General features: G+C 35.1%; 1 protein-coding gene across 1 annotated transcript; it reads right to left on the reverse strand.

The window, feature by feature from the left end:
* Positions 1–1,281: 1,281 nt before the first annotated feature.
* LOC148310002 (inositol-3-phosphate synthase-like) lies at positions 1,282–18,461 on the reverse strand. Its single transcript, XM_088259162.1, has 10 exons — positions 18,144–18,461; positions 15,730–15,902; positions 10,945–11,057; positions 9,580–9,737; positions 9,359–9,492; positions 6,979–7,099; positions 5,757–5,907; positions 4,485–4,576; positions 4,288–4,396; positions 1,282–2,718 (listed from the first exon to the last, which is right to left on the reverse strand). Exons 1-10 carry the CDS (start codon positions 18,261–18,263, stop codon positions 2,318–2,320), a joined length of 1,572 nt encoding a protein of 523 aa, XP_088115288.1. The 5' UTR covers positions 18,264–18,461; the 3' UTR covers positions 1,282–2,317.
* Positions 18,462–21,945: the final 3,484 nt, after the last annotated feature.

Consider the following 21,945-nt stretch of genomic DNA (forward strand, 5'->3'; position numbering starts at 1 on the left):
TGCATTATATAATTATTAGTTTATATAAATGGAATTACGCTACAGGATTAAATCTACAACCTTATGATTGTAAGGATAGGGAAGGTAGATATGAACCCAGCAGAGACATGAATATGTTTTGACATACATATTTCATAAGCTACATTTGCAAAATTAAACCATACAATTGCCATTAAAACATTTTGTGCACGTATTCTGATCGTGCAATTGTTCAGCAGCGATGCATTTTGATTTGCTCCATTAAAAACGTTCCCCCTCCGGGTGGATCACCGCGTTTACTCTATGCAGTGAATAAGTCTTTTTTTCCTTAATTTTTTCTAAATTTAAATTACCAGCACTATGCGTATCCCAAAAAATATTCTTCAAGCAAAGTTAGAACTCGTTCCATTTTAGGTACTATATTTGTACATACATAATGTTGAATGTATCATCACCATCACCAATCTGTGCCATTAAACAAGTTGCCTATTATTTATAAGGTCGTATCATACATGAGAAAATGTAACTTTTTCTTCATTTGTTTAAATAAACTTTTTGATTTTATTACCAATAAAATAGCATAAGATACTTAAGGTGACATTATAACTGATTTTGTTGTCACGGGAAAGTTAAATAAACGTTGATTCTAATAGAAACTGAGCAATATTTAGTTAATAATCGTTATTAGTAAAGAAATCTGCCAAATTACACTTTGTATTACAGTTTTCTGTAATCAAACTAGTTTTAAAAATGCCAGAAAATAATCAAATATTGGAATTAAGATTACAAAGATATGTTTTAAAATATTTAGCGGATGTATTTCCTCGCACCTCCATCATACAATAATATTGGATTTATAATTGTAACCACAAATGCTTCAATAAACAACTATTTGTTGTTAGAACTTATTTTATTTCATCATTCCCCTTAAGGTGGGGACTGACCGTCGTCACGTAATGTCGCTAGCACTCCGACTACGGATGACTATACGAACGCTCGCATCGTAACGTGTTACGTTACGACCAAATGGCTCCGCCCAGTCCCCACCATTATGATTATTCCTACTTATAGTTCTTAGGGTGGTAAAACATGGTGCTTCTTCTAACCCTTATCCGCACCCAATGGTGCGTAGGGCACTGCATCGTATTGACACAGTGTTATCTTGATTGTTATTTATTACATTGTAAAATCGCTAATATTTATTTTCAACCCCCCCTGAGAATCGAACCCGAGACCTGTAGCATGGTAGCTAGCTAACCATTATACCACAGAGACAAAGTAATAAAAGACGGTGAACAGTTTCCTTCACATATTTATTTACTATTGAACATCCACCTAATTCTAGTAGGTTATATTTGTCTATATCACATTCCTATTCTACAGTGACCAATGGGAACGTTGGAGAAACACGTAATTAGTGTAGGGACATTCATAATAATATTTTAAAATACAGACTTTCTCTACATAGGTACTTTTTAGAAAAATATATTCATCAATTTGTCTATGTATAATAATATAAAATATTATGTACAAATTTTGGCAATACTTTGGTACATTGTTAGTTATTTAGAATAAAGATAAAAGTCTCGTTAAATTGACTCAAAATATGATAAATATATTTCAGTACGTATGTAGAAAAATACACGTATATTCAGGACTTTTACATAAAATTAGAGGACTTTCTACAAGCAACAGCAACATGTCAGAACTTGATATTTACGAAGTATTCAATTATATCGCTAGTTTTCAAAATTTTGAACAATTTATAAAAAGCCTCATTTCACAAGATTTACACATTTAAATGTGTACTAAAGATTATTCTGGGAAATGGTCAAATACACGGTTAAACATCAGAATCAAAATAGAAAAAAATAATGCAGGGATACACATTGTCAAAAATTGGAAATTAATATCATGATTGAGGACATGTGCGGCGTGACAAGTTTTTAAGTAGGCTTATTTTTCCATTTTATGAAAATTCTGAATTAAATATATTCATTTTTCTTTGAACACACATCTCTCAAATATTATTTGGTATTGAATAAAACAACAACTTTATAGCTCTTTCCACTTTTATAACACACAAAAGTGGAAAAAGCTATATAGTTATGTTTGATTATATAAAATGCCAAGAAATGTCAGTGTAAACATTATTTGGTACGTAGCCCAAAAGTGTCGTAATATACGCTAAAAACATATGCCCTTCTGGCGTCATGCTGTGGGCAAGTTTTATTTCAGAAGACATAAGTTTTTACGCACATCCTCAATTTCAGAATTTCAAGACAGCAACAATAAATAATTAAAACTAGTATCGGTATCGGGGTCAGTAGTCGTGTAATTAATGTTTGGATTTTTTGTTGGAGACGTGGTGGCCATTGGCCTGGGTCCTCTTGAGCTGCGGCAGCATGTTGTCCAGGCCCATGTGGGTCTCGGGTGCGAGGCCGAGGCAGGCGCGCAGCAGGTTGTGGAGGGCGGCGCGCTGCCGGAAGAGGGCGTTGACGACGGGCGCGCCGGGCGGCACCTGCGGCGCCTTGAGCAGGTACGCCAGGGGGGCCAGCACGGCGTGCAGGCGCTGGCCGGAGCAGCGCACACGCAGGAACAGCTCGGCCAGCAGCGCCAGGTCCAGCAGGATGGGCGCGGCCAGCAGCGAGTCCTCGCACGTGTTGTGCACCACGATGGTGCTGTGCCCGCCCAGGAGGATCTCCGACGTGTACTCGTCCATCGCCCGCTTCGAGTCACCTTCAAGTCACACAGACCAGATATTTGACAACATAGCTCACGATAAAGCGATGTACCCTAAGCCGCTTCCTGATTTCTGTATTTCAAATCACTTGGGAAATTTATATCACACAGTAATTTTTTTTTCTTATGAACCTTCTTTTCTTATGATAACAGATAAGTAAGCAAGTTGCAAATCATTTACTAATAAAATTTTCTTTAAGAATTAAAGATGACATTTGATTTAATACATAACTACTCATAAACAATCATTGCTCAACATTTTGTCAAGTATTGCTATTACTGACAATATTACTGTTGATGATTGACAATAAAAATTAAAAAAAAAACAATTGTCAACAGTGTAAACAAAAAAAAACTAATTTTAACTAAAACCAAAAATCATTACATTACAAAAATCGTAACACTAAGGACAGAAAAGATATTTTTAGTTCAGTCGATTGATTCTTAAGGACAGGAAGGATATTTTTACCTCCTGCGCTGGCCTCATTTCAAAGTTTGAAGTATTTTTTTTTTAATGAATATTATGTACACACCTCTCTTTGTTAAGGTCTAAACTATATGCACACAATTATCAAATCCTGTCGCCAGCGGTCCGCAGGCGTAAAAAACACGTGTCCTTTGTGTGTTAGCACTTGCCCCAGACATATATTTACATATCTTTTTTAAGGAATAGCCCGCAAAGCTTCTACTTTTAGAGGCTTGTCTGCAGGTTGGATAGTAAGGACAGGGAAGGTAAATGTGAAAAGTACATCACAAATACCCAGACCGATTGAAAATAAATCTTTCATGAATTAATTTTGCACTTGGCGGGATTCGAACTCGTGACGTCAGTTTTGCAGTCGAGTGTCTACCCAACTACGCCTGTCTTTAAGTCTCTTTCATCAAATTGATGTTTGAAAGGCACAAACTGCCAAACTCACTCGGTCAGTCAACAAACAAGTTGTAGCATAGGGCACTGCATCATATAAATTATCTTGATCATTAACACACAAAGTAAAGGTGATCAGCCCTCCGCTCCAGGGTAATATTGAATAAATATTAGAGTGAAAACATCACTTATACATATTTATTTGACCCCCCTGAGAATCGAACCTGGGACTTCCATAACGGTAGCCCAGCGTGCTGACCATTACACTACAGAGGCGGATTAGTTATCATGTAACTTTTTTGACTCTTGACTGAAGATATTGCTTTATCATGACTGATATAATTTATTTTTCACAGCATTTGTGGACTACGTCCATAGGTTTTTTTCAATTCTTCTTCTTCTTCTTTTTGTGCCACTTCTAAGGAAGATCGGCGATCATCGTGGCTATCTTGACTTTAGATGCTGCAGCTCGGAACAGAGATTTGGTGCTTCTGCCAAACCATTGACGTGGGTTTTTCAGCCATAATGTCCTTCGTCGTCCTTGAGTTCTTTGATTAGGTGGAGAAGACGATATTTTTCATTTCTCATGACGTGTTCGAAGTACATCGGCTTTCTCTGCTTGATGGTTGGTAGGAGTTCTTTATTGGTGTTTTTTTCAATGAATATTTTTTAATAAGATAAAATAAATGAGTACTTACCAACGTATGGGACGTACTTGATGACCACACAGTGATCCGGCTTCTCTCCGGGAGCGTACAGGATAGAATTGGACTGGACCATGTCATCCACCACGTTGCTCTTGGTTATCTAGGCGACACAACACAGCGGTACATTAGCTCTAAGCGTTCAGGGAGCTCCGGAGTCGAGGGAGGGAGGGATAGTGTGGCCAGCTTACCTCCTTGGACCGGAACTGTTGGGGAGCGGACAGGTTCTTCCCGTCGTTGTTCCCCAGATGGTTGTAGCTCACTATGGAGACAGGTTTAATCCCTGCAAAATGAAAATAAAATAATTAATTTTGAATTTTTATAATCATTATAACTTCCAATACAAAATAACATTACAATATTTTGCGTGTGTCCAAATACTTGTCCACAAATCTGGCTTATCTCCACATAGGAGTTATTTTCACATTTTTAACATCTCAACATAGATGAAGAAGAATATGGAAGTCTGGGCATTTACAAGACTTACAAACATGTACTTGGACACATTCAAAATGTTGTAAATAAAATAACTTGTAAATTATAAGCTATAAAAAAAATTGAGAATCATGTTTTCAGGCGGGTCTTAAATATGTGAGTGTAATTCAGGATTCAGACCTCGCATACAAATAAAAAGAGTCTGTTTACTAAAAGCTTTCCTTATTCCACATGTTGTGAGCTCACATGTACTGTGTCACGAGTTTGATCAATGTCAAAAATTTCAAGAGTGTGGTTTGACAATATGGGTAGAATTGGTAAATATTACACGTATGTAAATTGATCACTTAACCAAGCCTATAATGGTTGTAAGCTCTGTAAATTCACAGACTTCCATATTCTTCTTCATCTATGTTGAGATGTCACTTTATATATTATTATAACTTAAACCCTCAACACTGGAGTGGCGGCATAGAGGTGGGATGCATGGTTTGGCGTACTACTCAAGTTCCGCCGCTATGGGGCCAGGAAAATAAAGTCTCAATACTCAATATTTTCAACGGACAGTGCCAGCTCACTAATCTGAACGATACGTAATCCGAAATACCCTTTAATCTGAACAATTTCGTGGCTGTGATGACAGTGAACAGCTGATGGCAGTTTAAAAAATTCCACCTTTTAAAGCCATGAAAGCTTTCAACATGGCCAACACTGAGAAATTGATCGCTTTCAGATGAATGCGTCATTTAGCCGTTGAACACCAGTTAATAATAATAATCTTTTTTACTGCAAGGATATTATTTTCATGACGCTTTAATAATAAATTGCACAAATAGAAGTTGGAGTACGCGCATGTCTTAGGAACGCTATTGTTTATTGCATACACTATATTGACAAGGTCGTGGGGATGCATTTAACATGCGTTTGTTCCGAGAAACGGACCGCATCACGGACCAAGCTAACTCGGGTTGTATGCCGTATTGCATTATTGATGGCAGTTGGGTGACTGTGGAGTCGGGCAGACTGACCGGCGCTGACGAGGAAGTCCACCAGCACGGACTTGAGTTTGGTTTGCCCCGACTTGAAGTCGTCTCCGCCGACGAACACTCCGGCGGACTCCGCCATCTCCACCACTGCGGGGACCAGCGTGTTCTGGGGGGACCCGTTGATGTAGCAGCACTGGAAGGGACGAGGAGTTAGCCTCTTTGACAAGGAGCAATGAGAATGGTAAATATTTTGCAACTATGTTGGAATCAGCGGCCAGATGACAAGAGCTTTTTAAACTTAATAATTTGAACTTGGCCGCGGTCCTGTGGTTAGCATTGCAGACTTTAAGACAGGGCTTCTAAGATTGAGCTTATATCACAACATGTTTCCTATTATTAATAACAGGCTGCTTAAGTCTACGAAATTGCGTGTGATTGAAACATTTGTGGATAGAATAAGAATATAAATATTTTTCATGAAAAAAATGCAACATACAAAAATATATTAAAATAAATAAAAACGTCCGCTGTCATGGTGCAATAAAAATAATAATTTTGAGTGATTTATACAGCCCCATTTTAGTAAAATACTACTTCAGGGGTGCTTAGCGAATTTGGCTACCGTATTGGAGGTCCCGAGTTCGATTCTCGTGAGGGTCAGAATAAATACAGGTGGTTTTTCATTTTTTAAATATTACTGGTACCTAAAGTGCAAGCCTGATTGTAATTAAAGATCTAGATAACACTGCGTCAATGAGATGCAGTGTCCTATGCACCATTGAGTGCAGATAAGGGTCAGAAGAATAACTAAAAAAGAAATACAAGTACGAAATACGGTGGAACCTCTCATAACGAATAATTTGCATAGCGAGCAAAAAAAAAAGAAAAAAATTGCTCCCTTAACAAGTGACATTTCCCATGAGTTACATAGAAAGGGCAAGTCACTTTTCACGACATTCACCGAGAGCCGGGACTTCCGCACCATTCAAAACAAAAAATATTTCGCTTAACGAGAAAGATTCTGGTGTGAATTATGCTCCTTCTGAGAGGTTCCACTGTACAAATATAATCAGCGAAGAAGTTGTGGGAAGAGAGAAAAGATCCAATATGGTACATAGGTTGACATTTAGTAAGTTTAAGTTTTTTGCTTTATTTCAACCATTTTTCGTATTTTTTTTATGTTAAAACAGTAAACGAATAATAAAAAACAGGATCCAAAAGATCATTTCATTAAATGGGAAAATATCAGATGGTATAGATAAACCTTTTCATCGATGGCTGCCATAGCAAATATTGTGGAAGGGGATATCTCCGACTCGTTAGCGGACAGGGCGTCTCGCAGATTCTCCGCCGTGTCATGTACTCCCGGCTTCACCTCGCAGAACCTGCACAAATCAATATGTCAGATATCGAACACAAATGTGTGCATTTCTCAAAACGTATTTAACAATAAAGATTATTGTACCTTGAGGTATCATAATTTAGGTAAGTTGATAACGCCATAGTGTTAAATCTCTAAACATAGGCACAAATACATAGGATATCTTTTATTTACACTTTTTTCTTGAGAACCATTAATTTTTATTACAATAACAGATATCGCTCACTCCTTTCAACAACCTCTTTATAAAAAATCATCAATTTTCAGTTGTGCATGTTTTCGGAATGCTCAGAAAATGTACTATATCCCAGCAAAAGCGGCATATTTTTAACTTAATATTTACCCGCTACAGGGCAGAAAGTGTTGTTTTTGCATTTTGAAGAAAAGTTATTGTTTAATTTTTTTTTTAAATTAAACTAAATATTTTTCAAATGGAGAAAAAACCTTCAGGTTTTACCTAAAAAGATCTGTTGCACAGTAAAAGTTCAATAAGTGGCTTGATATTTATTTGTAATACATTGTATTATATTTTTAAACTTTAAAAACGTTCTCCTGAAAAATCAAGTTTTTTGATATTTGACGTTGTCGAAAGGAGTTAGCAATATGTAAGTTTCAAAGTACATATGAAGAAAAAGTTACGTTAAAGTAAAAGATAATTACAATGTTGATACTTGGTCCAGAGAAATTGAGGTTCAAATTTTGGGTTGCTGCAACAAACATTAAAGAAAGTGTCACAGACTGGGTGCCGACTGCGGGGAAAGAATGGAATACAAATCCAAAGTGAAAAATTATGAATATTAACCTGTCCGTGAGTGAATTTTTGCAGACAAAACGGTTCCGAAATTTGCAAATCTGGTTTTATTTTTTTGATTTCTTTTTCAATTTAAAAAAATACTTTTTATTATTTTATTATATCATAGTCAATAATACTATAAGCAAAATATTTTCTTGAAACAAATATATTATATGTATTTACATCAGTAAACAGGATTTACATCAAAATTGACAGTGTCATTACGAAGACCTCACAAACGTTTTTTTTTTAGTAAAATGTCAGAAGTACAATAGAAAAATAATCTCTAGTGTGGTTTTAGTGTTTGAATACAACCACAGATGGCAGTATAAGTACCATTTAGTATAAGTACCACCAGTACAACAAAAATAACAATCTGATGGGTAGTTTTAGTCTTAAAATACAACCACAGATGGCAGTATAAGTACCATTTAGTATAAGTACCACCAGTACAACAAAAATAACAATCTGATGGGTAGTTTTAGTCTTAAAATACAACCACAGATGGCAGTATAAGTACCATTTAGAATAAGGGCGTTTGTGCACTACACGGAATTCTACCCTCCGGCACTTCAGTTAGCGTGATAAAATGATGATTGGCTCGTGCTTTTGTCCATTTTTCTTCAAATCGGTGCGTGAACACGGTGCGCGTAAATTTGATCACGCTAAACTGTCGTAGTCGCTTTTATTTTTCAAAACCGGACTGCCGGACGGTAAAATTCCGTGTAGTGCACAAGCTGCCTATGTACCACCATTACAAAAAAATAATGTTATGTGTAGTTTTAGTCTTTAAACACTTTTTTTTTTTAAATTACCTAACGTCCAAGTGACTCTGAAATCTAGCTACGGCTTATACAACACCGCTTATCATGACCCTACCCAGGCTTCAACTTTTGAGTTTTATAGCCTATGCCTATAAAACTTAAAAAGTTGAAGCCTGAAGTCATAAATACAACCACAGATGGCAGTAAAAGTACCATTTTAGAAATAAATATCACCTGGCTTCAATTATAAGCGCTGCTGTTCATGTACGCGCCCATACTCCTTTGAGGAAAGTTTTGTTTGGACAACCATATGGTTGATATATAAATTAATTTTAATGTTTTATATTACAAGCTGAGAAAGGTAACCCTAGCTTTTATTATAAAGTTCTCTTATCTTTCGTCCACCTTTATTGTGTAATGGTCAGCACTCTCGGCTACCGTACTGGAGGTCCCGGGTTCGATTCCCAGGGAGCGGTCAAAGTGATTTTTTCACTGCGATATTAATTCAATATTTCCCTGAACCTGATACCTGAAGCGCAGGGCTGATCACCTTTCCTATATGTGTTAACGATGAAGGTAACACTGCTTTTATATGATGCAGTGCCCTATGCAGAAGAGGGTTTGAAGAAAAAAATATTATAAATAGAAGTCACAGATTTGTTATCTCTAGTACGACGCAGTCCCTTCACACTGAGTGCTAAATTACCTTTCAGTATTGGCCGTCCATAGCACTATGACGCACTCCAGCTGGTTCTTGGTCCTGAAGTCGGCGATGTCCTTCCTGATCTGCGTGTACTGCTGTTTCCGGGTCCCCCCTATCACGTTGGTGGCGCGGTCAGCCTGCAAACACACTCCGCGAGTGACTACTAGTAACTGAGTCTACGGAGAGGACCAGGTCACGTGACCATCAATAGGTATGGTGGCTACCTGGTTGGCGGCTATGAAGTCGGGATCGTATATCCCCGGTCGCGGAGACATTTCGGCCATGTCCTTCCACAGCTGCTCCTGCAGCTCCCAGTCGAGCACCTCGGCCCTGCGCATGGACTCCGCCAGATTCAAGTGACTGATGTCCCAACCGTCAATCACTACAATAATTGAAATCCACTATTACAAACCTCCGTTTGGTGACACAATATTAATGTGGTCTTCTTAATAGCTAATGCCCAGATGATTTGACAAGACAATTGTTACACATAAGGAATTGAAAGAACTCTGACAACCCTTGGAACAGATGTTCATTAAAATTCTTTGGCTGATATCGCTCGCTCCTTTCGACAACGTCATATATCAAAGAACTTGATTTTTCAGGAGATCGTTTTTAAAAATATAATAAAATGTATAAAAAATAAATATAAAGCCACTTATTTTTACTGTGCAACAGATCTTTGTAGGTAAAACCTGAATGTTTTTTCTCCATTTAAAAAATATTTAGTATATTTAAAAAAATAATTAAACAATACCTTTTTTTCAAAATGCAAAAACAACACTTTCTGCCCTGTAGCGGGTAAATAGTAAGTTTAAAATATGCCACTTTTTCTGGGATATAGTACATTTTCTGGTCATTCCGAAAACATGCACAACTGAAAATTGATGATTTTTGATGTACGATGTTGTTGGAAGGAGTGAGCGATATATCATAGGTAGAATTTTTTTTATTGAGTATGTATGCACTTCAAAAAATATATGTTTTTCCAAACAGTTCTTCTGCAGAACGAAATGTAAATCCTTGGAATCACCTTAACAGCAAAATGCCAAAAATAAAATAATATAATTTGATCTTTGACTAGTCCAGGGGTAGGTAAATTTTTTATCTACCACATCATGTGTAAAACATCGATAGCAGCCCACACTAAAAACATTTTTATTTTGTGTCGCATTAAGAATTAATAGTCCCGCTTCGGTAGCACTATAATGGTCAATAGAGTAGACAACTGCAAAGGAAGCTGAGAAAATGCAGTGTTGTGACAGAAACTTTAATTTTGATATACTTTATAAAATGCTTTGCGTGCCGCACAGAAACATGGAGTGGGCCATATGCAGCGCACGGCAGCTATTTGCCCACCCCTGAACTGGTCTGTCCTATGATGCAAATAAAGTAAGACCAATTTGGGTTGAGCTCATAGTCATGTCTGAGTCTAAGCTCTTTGTATAATATTTTAAGAAATAAAAAGACTTGAAATAGAAGATGTTTTATGGAGTGGAGTATTAGACCAAACTGAGATGAGAACATGATATAATTAGAAACCAAATTCAGACAAGAATGTGATATGGTCGGAGTTAAGATTAACTGACCGAGGTCGTTGGGATCCACCATGGGAAGCATGCTGCAGAGCGGGACATGCACATCCTCTCCTCTCTCTCCTGCGCCCAGTCGCACCGTACTGGCTTGGGTAATAGATCCAAACCTGGAATAAACCATAAAACTAATTCAACCGTCTATAATATGGGTCATAGGTACTATAATTTTCCGTGGGTCAAAACAGCATGATCGCCATGTTATGGTATGATTGCCATCAAAGATGCACCCCTTTCTGACTGATCAATGAACGAGTTGTAATATGTTAATTTCTACTTGCGATAATAATGTTATTTTTGTCATTGAGATATCAATAGATTTGTCAATAGATTTCTAACGACACGGTCAAGTGAGTCCAACAACAAATCATGCTCAAACTTATCGAACAAATCATTTATTTAATTTATAAACGTCATTTATAAAAAATTGTCAAATTTCAGTTATGCATGTTTTCGGAATGCCCAGAAAATGTACTATATCCCAGCAAAAGCAGCATATTTTTAACTTAATATTTACCCGCTACAGGGCAGAAAGTGTTATTTTTGCATTTTGAAAAAAAGGTATTGTTTAATTTATTTCTTTAATAAACTAAATATTTTTAAAATGGAGAAAAAACATTCAGGTTTTACCCAATAAGATCTGTTGCATAGTAAAAAGTTCAATGGTGGCTTGATATTTATTTTTAATACATTTCATTACATTTTTTAAACTTTAAAAATTTTCTATTGAAAAATCAAGTTTTTTGATGCATGACGTTGTTGAAAGGAGTTTCAACTGGCGCATGAAAATCTTACCTTTACATGGGAGCATCACGAATTTGAATTTTCAACAAATGATAATATGGAGATACTCTAAATTCTGTTAAATAAATACCGGCTTATTCTAAAAGGGCTTTTTTTTTCAAATGCGGCAACAAACTCAAATAGTTGGAAGACATGCTGGAAAGCGTCAGAACGGACCCCTCGTTTATAAAACGCATCGTAACTGGTGACGAGACATGGGTTTATGAGTATGATACGCAAACTAGCCAACAGGCATCGGAATGGAACACGTTTTGACTCGATTGAAGACATAAAACAAAATTTGCAAATTAACTCAAGGCGATTCCAATGTATGTCATCACAAAGTGCGTAGATGGTTGGAATGTTCGTTGAAAAAATGTATCGCTTCAGAAGGAGCCCATTTTGAGGGAGAATCAATAAATTTGGGATAATAATGTATTTGTTGGCTCAGGTCATTATTTATTTGACCGAATGTATAATTTTCCATCCTTACTGCTTACAAATGTGAGAAATGGTGTGACGGTCAATTACTTGGTGTGATAAAACAAACATTCCTTTGCATTATTACTTCTCATTAACCCTTTGACTGATGAGTTTTAATGAAGATTTTTTTTTAGAAAAAGGTAGGTTTTTAAAAAATATTATTTCTGATAATGAAATAATGCATTATGGCAAGCCATTAAATAAAAATATTTTCCAGTTTTTACGATTTTTTATGACTGGCGCCGTGGCGGAGTCGGGCGCTCAACTGCAAAACTGGCATTGCGGGTTCGATTCCCACCAATTGCGAAATTGATTATTTATTGGTGCATACGCCTGTAAGGCCTTTACATATAGAATAAAATATAGTACAGCAATATAGTGGAACGTAAGTACAAAGAAAAATTAATGAATGAAAAAATATTCATCTTCAATTGGTCTGGGTGTTTGTAATGTATTTTTCACATAAACGTTCCCTTTCCTAACTATCCTACCAGCAGACAAGCATCAAGGCTTTGCGGGTTATTCCTTTAAAAAAATGTTTTATTTGGAGTTTAAACTAAGAGAGTTTTAACTACTTTTAAAACTGATCTTAGGTACACAAAGGTTTTCCATGTAGTATTTTCTAGCCCAGAACTCCATTATAATCTACTACTTCCGCCGTTACTATGGTAAAATCAGTTAGAGCTATTTCTTAGCCAGGGAGCCTGTACCAGATACGAGCAAATCTGCAAGCCATTTTTTTGTGCCATACCAGATATAGCATATTTGCAAATCCGCAAAGGGCCAGTTTTTTTGCTCGCATGTGGTACGGGCAAATCGGGCAAAGGGTAAAATCTTTAAATAGACTTGTACCAATACTATTTAGGCTTGCAGTCTTATCAGTCATCGGAGTTAATTACATCAGGTGGAGATGTGAAGTGAGTCAGTGTCTACCACTGCCCGGAGATTGGTAATATGTAATTAGTAATCACACCACTCTCGTATGATGTGACACCTGTTCTACCAGTATGACATTTTGATAAACTTATCTCTATTATACTTTCATTGTTCAATCAAGCTTATTCCGCTCGTACGATTGTAATTGGGTTATATGGAAACAGGTGAGACATACGGTTTCCAAACTTTTATAAATTCTTATTAATCTTAAAATATTTTATTTAAATAAAAAATACATACATAACAAGTACATATATTTGTACATAAAATAATAACAAAAACCAAAAATAATTCAAAAACAAAAATTAAACAACTTCATGTTACATAAAATATGTGTATGTAAATATACATAATTTTATTAAAAATGGCTTTAATCTGAAGACGATGAAGAAACGGTAACCTGCAGATCACTGTCGTCATCATTTTTCGCTGGTAAGGATGGGCCTGGCTTAAAAAAATTGTCCAACGTTGTTTGTCTTGCCTTCTAGTCCATTCCAGTGATTGGCAACAAGTAGATAAATCGATATATATATATATATATATATATTTTTTTTAAAACCAGCCTATGACGGTTGTCAGCCCCGTAAATGCCCAGACTTCCATATTCTTCTTTATCTTTGATGAGATGTCAAAAAATAATATGAAAATAACTCCTGTAATTGGAGATAATCCAGATTTTGTGAATGAGTATTTGGACACAGTCAAAATGTTGTAAATATATCGACATTGAAAAAGTTTTTTTTCCGTGACAGCCAAACATTTTAAGCCGTAAATGGAAAAAGTGCCTTAATTGAAGAGGGTCGTTATAGCGAATGCCGTATAAAGAGTGGCCGTATAGCGAGGTATGGGTGTGTATTGAATATTAAAATCAAACACTGATTTTTAGAGTCTACTAATTGTATTTTATTATTAAAAACACATAAAATTAAAATATGTGACAATTGTTTCGCCTTGTTTTTTAATTTGATATACTTAATTATTTTATCATGAAGACCCACCAACCCAAGTTAAATTTCTATAGACGTCACATGAGCTTACTAGAACCTTTCAGTGACCTTTCTATAGCGAAGATGTTGCTAGGGAAGCCACCAGTTTATCATCTGAGTTCTTATTTTGAATATTTTTTAGCTGTATTAGGCTTTTTATATATTCTTGTTTTTTTTTATTTTATTGATTTTGCTATTTCTAAATATGTACATAAAGATGGACTAAGTGATTCCTTCAGTTGAAATGTCCAAATAGATAAGTTTGGCATTCCACACCACACTTTGAGAATCTTTGATGTAAAGGATTAAACATTCACAATGAAGTGTACCTTGCAATTAATCTAGAGATTAAAAAAAACGTCTGTCAGTTATTTTAAGAAATATGAATTCAAAGCATATAATTTTATACTGATTTTATCTCTTATCATTATTAATTATTCTATCAATATACTTTTGTCCGCCTCCGTGGTGTAATGTTTGGCGTGTTTAGCTACCGTGCAGGAGGTTCCGGGTTCGATTCCTGGGGAGGGGAGGGTGAAAATAAATATTAGTGATTCAACACTAATATTTATTTAGTATTACCCTGGACTGGTCCCTGAAACCTTGCCTTCCATGTAAATTAAGATAACACTGCGTCAATATGATGCTGTGCCCTATGCACCATAGGGTGCGGATAAGGGTTAGAAGAATCAATATACCTACTTAAAAATAGTATTGTTTATTCTTATACTAGGTTTATTTTATAAAAGTCAATGATTTTTTAATTTAACAAAAAAAGGTTAAAAACCGCAACCCAGTTATGTCGCCTTTGATCTATCACTGTATCTTCAATTTTCGCAATATTTGGCATAGCTATCATGCGAGGATATATTTCAATTTTATATTCATCTTTTTTACAAAATAAAATAAGTAATAAAATAATTAGGGATGGACGTATACTCTGTCCATCGTTGAAGATGACAAGATTCTTGTTAAAACTGGTTGGAGAAAAGTACCAAAAATAAAAGTGGTTAAAAAAAGTTCTAAAAAAAACATTCAAGAAATTTTATATTGTTAAAAATTTGGCTAAGCTTATCTCCTTATGGTTTAGATAACTAGCTTACTATGGTTAGTACCATCGCACCGCTTCTCTGCAGTGGTAGGCATAGAGGAATTTGTAAACAATCTTCGCTTCTTCTACATTTAAGAATCTCCCCTCATACATATCGCTCACTCCTTTCAACAACGTCATAAATCAAAAAACTTGTTGAAATTTTTACTGTGCAACAGATTTTTTTAGGTAAAACCTGAAGGTTATTTCTCCATTTGAAAAATATTTACTATATTTAAAAAAATAATTAAACAATACCTTTTCTTCAAAATGCAAAAACAAAATTTTCTGCCCTGTAGCGGGTTAATATTAAGTTAAAAATATGTCTCTTTTGCTGGGATATAGTACATTTTCTGGGCATTCCGAAAACATGCGCAACTGAAAATTGATGATTTTTGATTTATGCCAATTTATGATTTATGACGTTCTTGAAAAGAGTAAGCGATATGTATACGTATATATATTTAAACCCTTTTTTTAAATTGAATTTGGAGTAAATGTTACCAGTTTGCCGACTTAGTTCCGTTCTTGTGTTGCCAGGTCAGTCCCCGGCGGTTGGCAATGGCCGCGGCCGTGAAGGTGGAGCCGTTGTTCCCGCCCCACCCGACCAGCATCACCCCCGTGCGCGCCGCCACCAGCTTGGTCTCTATCTGCATCTTCACATGCTCCTCCGTCACCTGGAATACATTTACATTCCATTCAATCACTTACCGGACATAGACTTTACCAAAGAATTATCTTAGTTTATTTATTAATCTGTCACCCGGCGGTCCTCTGTCCAATTACGCAATTTGTAACGGGCGCGAATACTGATTCACTCTTAAATTCATGTGGAGACATGTATGGATGACTAATACCGTTCCAGGGCGCAACATATATTTCAAGGATGTATTCATAAGTCGTACCCGATATTGTTTACGTTTGACGTATTTATGTGTCCCGCCCAGTTAACAGGTAAAACGTTGAAAACCAACATTGATTTTTAGAGTCACACTTTAGTAGAGATGAAGAAGAATATGGAAGTCTGGGCAGACTTCCATATTCTTCTTCCTCTTTGAATAGATGTCAAAAAATAATATGAAAATACAATTTAGTACTCTAGAAAGCAATGTTTGATTGTACAAATTAAATACCAAATCTATAAATAATTATCATGGTATGGAAGAGTAACACGTCATTAATACTGAGAGTTGGCTAGTTAACACATATAAAGGCATATTCATACCGACATTCATGTAACTATGTGATTTTTTTTATAAAAATAGATGACATTTCTATGAAAAAGTGTTATATATTTCTGGTTAGCACAGACAGAGGGGTGCATTCTATATAGGCAGAAAAGCAGTGCCTACCCTGGATTACTCCCGTTCAGAGGTAGGCAGAGAGGATGATTATTTCATTCCACTCTTCTGTCTTGATAAACATTCTTTACCTCCTTCACATTCATACATCTAGTCATACATGCATACATGTCCTCCGATTACGCAGACTTTTGACACCACCATATTCTGATTACGTTCTGATCGTTCTAACGATGGTAATAAGTAAAAGTAATAATAATGACTTGGAAAGGAAATGGAAGAGTAGTAAGTAGGAAAGGGGGAATAGAACTTATGGCTAGGGCACTTAAGGTTGCATACCTACGTTGGTACAAGTTTGTGTAAACTGTAGACTGGTAATTAAAGATTAAAATGTACATAACTAAGTTCTTTTAATATAAATACTATGATCGAAGATGTCGTTAGGTGGGGAAGGCAACGTAGGAGATAATGGTATGCGCATGTGAGGATAATGGAAACATCCAGACTCCCCCACATCGCACTGTACGGCCAACCCTATGGTAGACGACTCCCGGGCAGACCACCAAAGAGATGGGTCGATAGCTGGAAATCGACATCGCAGGAGGTTAATCCCTATTAAAAACAGGCCACAAGGCCTACAACAAGATGAAGAAGACTATGAAAATAGTTTTTTAACGAATTCACATGACATCATCAAAATAAACATAAATTTATTATATTAAAATTCTTCTTTGATAAATTGAATTTTATATTAAAAAAATGTAAATTTGGGGGGGGGGGATTTATATCCGTTATTATTTTAATTAATATTCATTCTTATGAATGGATACTAATTGAAATAATTTAAGCAAACAAGACTAGAACAAATTGGAATATTTATTAGGAAACCATTATAAAAACAGGTTACAGATACAAATATTTACAGGTGTTCTACTCGCACCACTCGAGGGCTAATTATTACTGTGAAGAAAAGTCTAGAAAAAGGGGTAGGGAACCTTTTTATGTTGAAGTCCACATTATACTATAACTCAAAAAAAGTGTCGAAAAGGGGTTGTCCGTTTAAGAAAAATACGTATAGCGATGTAAAAATATTTTAAGCTAAAAAATTAGAATGTAAATGATATATTTTAGTAGCATTTACGTTTGTTTTTTTTTTTACTATTTAAGTTTGAAAATAAATAAATAAAAAGAATGAACAGGAAACAAATATTTCGTTTAAAATAAAAAGGTTTGTATTGAATTTTTTATTTAACCAAAAAGGTAAAACTTAAAAACGTGTGGCTAAATAGTTCACCATTCCTGATCTAGAATCTTCGACTTACGTACATGATATGGAATCCGCTAGAATTGAAGCCCAAGGTCACGGTCAATCGATTTGCTTCTACCCTTACACAATATGAGCGCACTCACCCTACAGAATAACCTAACATTAAACTCGTAGGGGAACTTGTGGCATGCCTTGCAATGAGCCAATAAGCGCGGAATTGTAATTATCGATTATTAAATTAAACGCGCTGGACAGCTAAATAGTAAAATTATATTTATACATCCAAAAAATACTCAAATCCTGCGCACGACTTCGATTGAATAAAAGAGATAATAAAGGAGATATTTTACCTGTAAAGTATCATCAACCTTCTTCACAATTGAATTTGTATACACATAATCCGCAATCATCCGATCTTCTGTATATTTCACGTTAGGATTCACAATTTTCATAAATTTTGGATTCTCCATGACTGAGATCGGCTTTCAAAAAGTGGCAAATATATAAAAAAATCTACACTGTCAGTTAGCAGTATAATGTATTTTAAAACAAGATGTAAGTTATACGGGTATTGATTCGTATTTACGAGAAATTATAAGCAAAGAGAGGATTTTTAGGACAGTGAACACGATCGTGCGACGAAGCCGACAAAAATACAATTACAAATTAAATTCAGGCGCGATAGCGCAAACTCGAGCCCCGGGCGTTTTCTATGGCAAATATACGAGGAGCTAGATGCGAAATAAATCTGTCTAAGAGACGTGCAAAAAGTGTTACGTATAATGAAAAGGTTTCCAGTTACTGCAAGCAAATACCGGTTGGTACACAAAAATTACTCTTTGTTTGAAATACCTTTTAAATAAACTACAATAAATTTTTAAATACCATATCGATACTTTAATATATTGTTTTAGTACACGTTAGATCGGTTAAAATATATTTTATTTGATAAATTTCCGCACCAAATTATGCGAAAATATAAATGTTGACATTGTGCCGTTTTTTATGAAACATAAAAATGTGAAATTTAAGTAAATAGCTAATAATTTAAGAAGCATAAACATATTTTTAATATTGTAATAAAAATAATATTATACGTCACATCGTACATATTAGAAAAATCTGTCAAAATATTATCACGTTGACTGCCAACTACGAGATAACTCGTAGATTTAGTTCTTTGCTAGGACATCGACTACGAGTTATCTCGTACTGTGTTTACTTGCCATTTTCGTAAAGCTACGATGAAATTCGTGGTAAATAAGTGCTAATATGGGTAGATGGTTTCTGGGAAGAGAACAAAAAATAAATTCTGGCTTACATAAATAGAAAATATATTAATAAATGAACAGATAATAAAATTATAAAAAAATGTTCAAAATCAAGAAGTAAAAGATAGTTTGTAAAGAATAGGCTTTTAGACCGGAATTCTGAAAATTTCCGTGGCAGTCAACGTGTTATACAATGCCAAATTACGAGTGACCTAACAGGGTTGCGTTTTTATTAGTTTTTCATTGCTAAAAATAATCCTTAACCATGAAATGCGAGTTGAATACTAATAAATACTTTAATATACCATAGTAAAATATTACTTTATAACAATCAACTGATAAATTGTCATATAATTGTTCTCTTTTTAAATATTTTTATTTTACTCCTAGGTAGGTACTTACTAAGAGAACGTTATTAATAATCCGTATTGAATAGGTAAATATTATTTTGTGCATTAGTGTACAGGCTATAATTGTAATAATGAATTTAGCATAACAATGCTAGAACTATCGGAATGTCGAATACACGATGTCGGTTGGAACTAATTTGAACCAAAACATTCAGAGTTACAATGTTTTATTATTTTTATGAATGCCTGCCTATGTAAATAGGCAACTAAATGAAAACTGTATTTTTAATTACATGTAATATGTATTTTTAATATCGCGAAAATACCTTTGAATAATATAAATAACTAGATTTATAAAATTGTGATATTTTAGGTTTTAATTGAGGTTTAGTTTTTTGAGTAACTACCCACAAAATCTATCAAACAATTTGTGCATATTTTCTAAAATTGTAGGTACCTAAATATTATTTTTCTATGGATGCACATTTTTTCAATATAACGGCAAGTATATCGAGATTGATTATAAACTAAGTATTGTGCAAGTCTTTATTTTATTTTATCCTCCCGTTAAAAATAACGAATGAAAACATTCCGAATCAGTTTGCTTATACACTAATTTATAAGTGATTTGAAATTTCATTAATTAAATACTGCAGTTTTTCTTTTGCAATTGGTATCATTGGTGTTATAAATCTCGATTTTGTGCCCCCAACCCTGCTGCGTTAGCCGCCATCTTTACTTATATAACGGTTGAAAATCATTATAAAACCTTGAAGGAAAAAAAACATTTTAATCAATTGCATTTTTCGCCAAGATATTATACAGTAATCAAAATTAATCTCTCTTTTTCAGGTGTAAGTCTATTGACATCAATGTTAGCGAAACTGCATTGTTGAGAATCTTCTTCTTTACACCCTTGGTGCATAGGGCACTGCATCATATAAGTGCAGTGTTATCTTGATCATTAACACACGAAGGAAAGGTGATCAGCCCTCCGCTTCAGGTATCAGCCCAGGGTAATATTGAATAAATATTAGAGTAAAAAATCACTCATATTTATTTGACTCCCCCCCTGGGAATCGAACCCGGGACCTCCAGCTCGGTAGCCAAGCGTGCTGACCATTACACTACGGAGGCGGACCTTAATTAACCTATAACTTTGGGTGCCATTTTTTTTTACCTTACGTCATTTCATTATTAGAAACAATTGAAACACAAATGGAAGATAATAAGGTATTTCATAATAGAGGAAAAAATAAAAGAAATATGTAGAGGAAAAAGACGACGAGGAGTTACGTGGAGTTGTTAGAAGAGAAGGCAGGGGTAGTATCGTATAAAAATCTGAGAACCTGGGTTTGGACAGAGATCAGTGGAAGATGCTGCATCGACAAAAGCCTAGCTCTTAAATTTAATGTTATATTGACTTAAGCTGAAAAAGGCATAACAATAATAAATTTGGATAGTTTATGTAGCGTTATTTTCGTAAAATACTACCTAAAGGCATAATGTCAAATGTGTGGCTAACGCAAAAGGGTTAAATTACAGAAAATTGAGATATAGACTACTAATGACTCCCTTTAATTTCAATTATTAAACCATATCCGCTCCCTAGGTGGAGCACATGGAGTCCACAAACGGTCTCCAGGTTTTTCTGTCGAATTTCAATTACCGTGATTTTTCCATTTCTTCCGTCTTGCTATCAAAGTGGGTGTTGTATTTTTTAGATTGTATACAAAATCGATTAATTGAAAGAAAGAAAAATAGTAATCTAAATGTTCAGCCAGTTGTTGCATGTAGGTTTTTATAAGGTTCGCGGTATTATGACACCATTGCCGAGTGTTTGCAGAAATATGACGTCATGTCATTGTCTTGTAGGTACGGTCGAGGACAATAGTCCCACACCACATTTGGTAAGTGTATTTCTTGAGAATGTTGTACGATTTTTCCTCAACTGTAAGACAATAGTTAAAAAAAAGTATTCGTACCAAATGATAAAAAATATATATACATAAATAAATGCTATTTTTGACACATAAACGTAATATGGAAATTTACCCTAAAAAACGACGCCTGAGGTGTAGGCAATATGTAAAACTTGTTATTTAAAAAGATAAATATACATCGTTTTGTCTCACATCCGTCTTAGAGATTGTATTTTGACTGCAGTTTACTTTCGTCCATGTTTTACCAATTCTTTGCTTAACTTCCCTTTATTAGGGTTGGTAGCAGGATTCCATTGTGTATAGCCAATTTAGCTTTCGTCGATATATTTTTGTGCTATAACTGATTTCTGTGCACTATTCACTCTGTCACCAGCATTCACTCTCTTTTTATATCTTTATCAACCATTATTTACCTAGAAATTATTCTTCTCAAATATTATGTATGAAATCATTCCACATGTTCCACAATTCCCCCATTAATTTATAATATTTTACACCCAGATTTTCATTTACTTCTTTCAAAAACCATGATTTTGGATTTGTCAACATTTATCAGTAAATCACTTTCCTTGCACACAATTTACACCT

The sequence above is a fragment of the Brachycentrus maculatus genome, unplaced genomic scaffold (genome assembly GCF_059751285.1).
Source record: "Brachycentrus maculatus isolate JH-2025_06_01 unplaced genomic scaffold, ASM5975128v1 h1tg000113l, whole genome shotgun sequence".
Taxonomy (NCBI): Eukaryota; Metazoa; Arthropoda; class Insecta; order Trichoptera; family Brachycentridae; genus Brachycentrus; species Brachycentrus maculatus.